Source organism: Bombina bombina, chromosome 4 (assembly GCF_027579735.1).
Source record: "Bombina bombina isolate aBomBom1 chromosome 4, aBomBom1.pri, whole genome shotgun sequence".
Lineage (NCBI taxonomy): Eukaryota > Metazoa > Chordata > Amphibia > Anura > Bombinatoridae > Bombina > Bombina bombina.
The window spans coordinates 1,086,551,091-1,086,552,508 of record NC_069502.1 but is presented as its reverse complement, the minus strand read 5'-3'; the positions used below and the strand labels follow the sequence as shown (position 1 = coordinate 1,086,552,508).

Here is a 1,418-nt window from a genome sequence, read left to right as displayed (position 1 = left end):
CCACAAGGCAGTAATACCATCCATCTAGGTATTTAAATTCACATATAGACAGAAAACATATAAAATAACACTCATTTATATAGGGATGTTACAAGGTGTATTACAGAAAAGCAGAGGAAAACTAAAGGTGATGGATGCAATGTAAACATTAAAAAGGTACTCACTGTATATACGTTTGTATTTATACTACTCATAAACAGAGTGAGTGCATAATTTCTATAATTAATGTGGGATTTTGTAAATGTAAATAGCAGGTTAGTGAATAAGCTGTTGGTTTCACAACAATGTTTTGTAGTAACCAATCATTTAAAACCATTATTATTATTGTTAGTAGTATTAGTAATAGTAGTAGTATGCAATGTGTTTGTGTCTGTATCTATTGCTTTCTCGTGACATAAAGACATCATTTCATGAATATCATATAGAATGTGAAAATTCTGCAATAGCTTTAAAGGGTTAGTTCTGGCTCTAAACCTGTTAATAACAATACAAGTCTCAGAGTGTTGGGGAAAGTGCTGTTAAAGTTGCATTTAGTGAGTGTGGCCTGTTGGGGTATGATAGGCACAATGTGCCAAGTGCCAGAGTCTGCGAGAAAACCAGGGCTTAACCCAGAACCTGGTGCCTGTGCTGCTGACAGGGTCATCCTATGAGGATGGCTCTAATGATCTCATCTTTCCTTTCTTCCCCGGCACTATTAGTGTTCAGATGGGCAGAATGAAGTGAAACTACGTGCAAATCATGTGTAAATTGTCTCAGTTAGAAGCCCTTTATTCCAGCGTGTATTCCAGCCTGGCCCATTTACTCCCCCTCCCTCCCACCGCCTCCTCCCCACAACCCCTCCCCCATATCTCCTTTATCCTTAACGAGGCTCGTTAAGATCACAATAATATTCCACCCTCTAATTGCTCATCCCATTCAACAAATATGTTCGCACTGCCTTTCACATTATACGATCCCTTATTTAGGGGAAGGGGTAGTACTAAGATTAGAGTTTGAGATAACCCCCCTCCCCTTTGCATTTAGGGGAAGTGATAAAAAGCACTACGTACTAGGTCTTGATTGGCACACTTGACAGTGATTGGCAGTGCAACCATGGAGACGGCACAACGACACCTAGAAGACCAATAGAAAAGCGAAACAAAATGTTTCAATGCTGCACTCACTGTGGATTTAGGGGAGATATTATGAGGCCGTTGTCATTAGGCGATTGCTGTTCAATCATTGAATCTTCTTGACTCTGTTGTGTTGTGATTTTTTTTTTTCTCTTTGATTATCTCCCATTCTCCGGTCATTCCATGGTTTTCAGATCCCCTTTAGAGCTTTATCCCACCCATTTCTTTTTGCCCAACTTCACCGATCGAACTCTGCTCCTGGCCAGCGGTAGCGGCAGCGTCAGCAGCAGCAACAGTGGCTCCCGA

General features: G+C 40.9%; 1 protein-coding gene across 1 annotated transcript in view; it reads left to right on the top strand.

Moving 5' to 3' along the window:
* Positions 1 to 1,295: 1,295 nt before the first annotated feature.
* LOC128655779 (homeobox protein SIX3) overlaps positions 1,296 to 1,418 on the top strand; it is a 4,015-nt gene continuing 3,892 nt past the window's right edge. Inside the window, exon 1 of the mRNA XM_053709351.1 lies at positions 1,296 to 1,418. This exon is cut by the window's right edge and continues 590 nt beyond it. Coding sequence (XP_053565326.1) covers positions 1,296 to 1,418 — 123 coding nt within the window.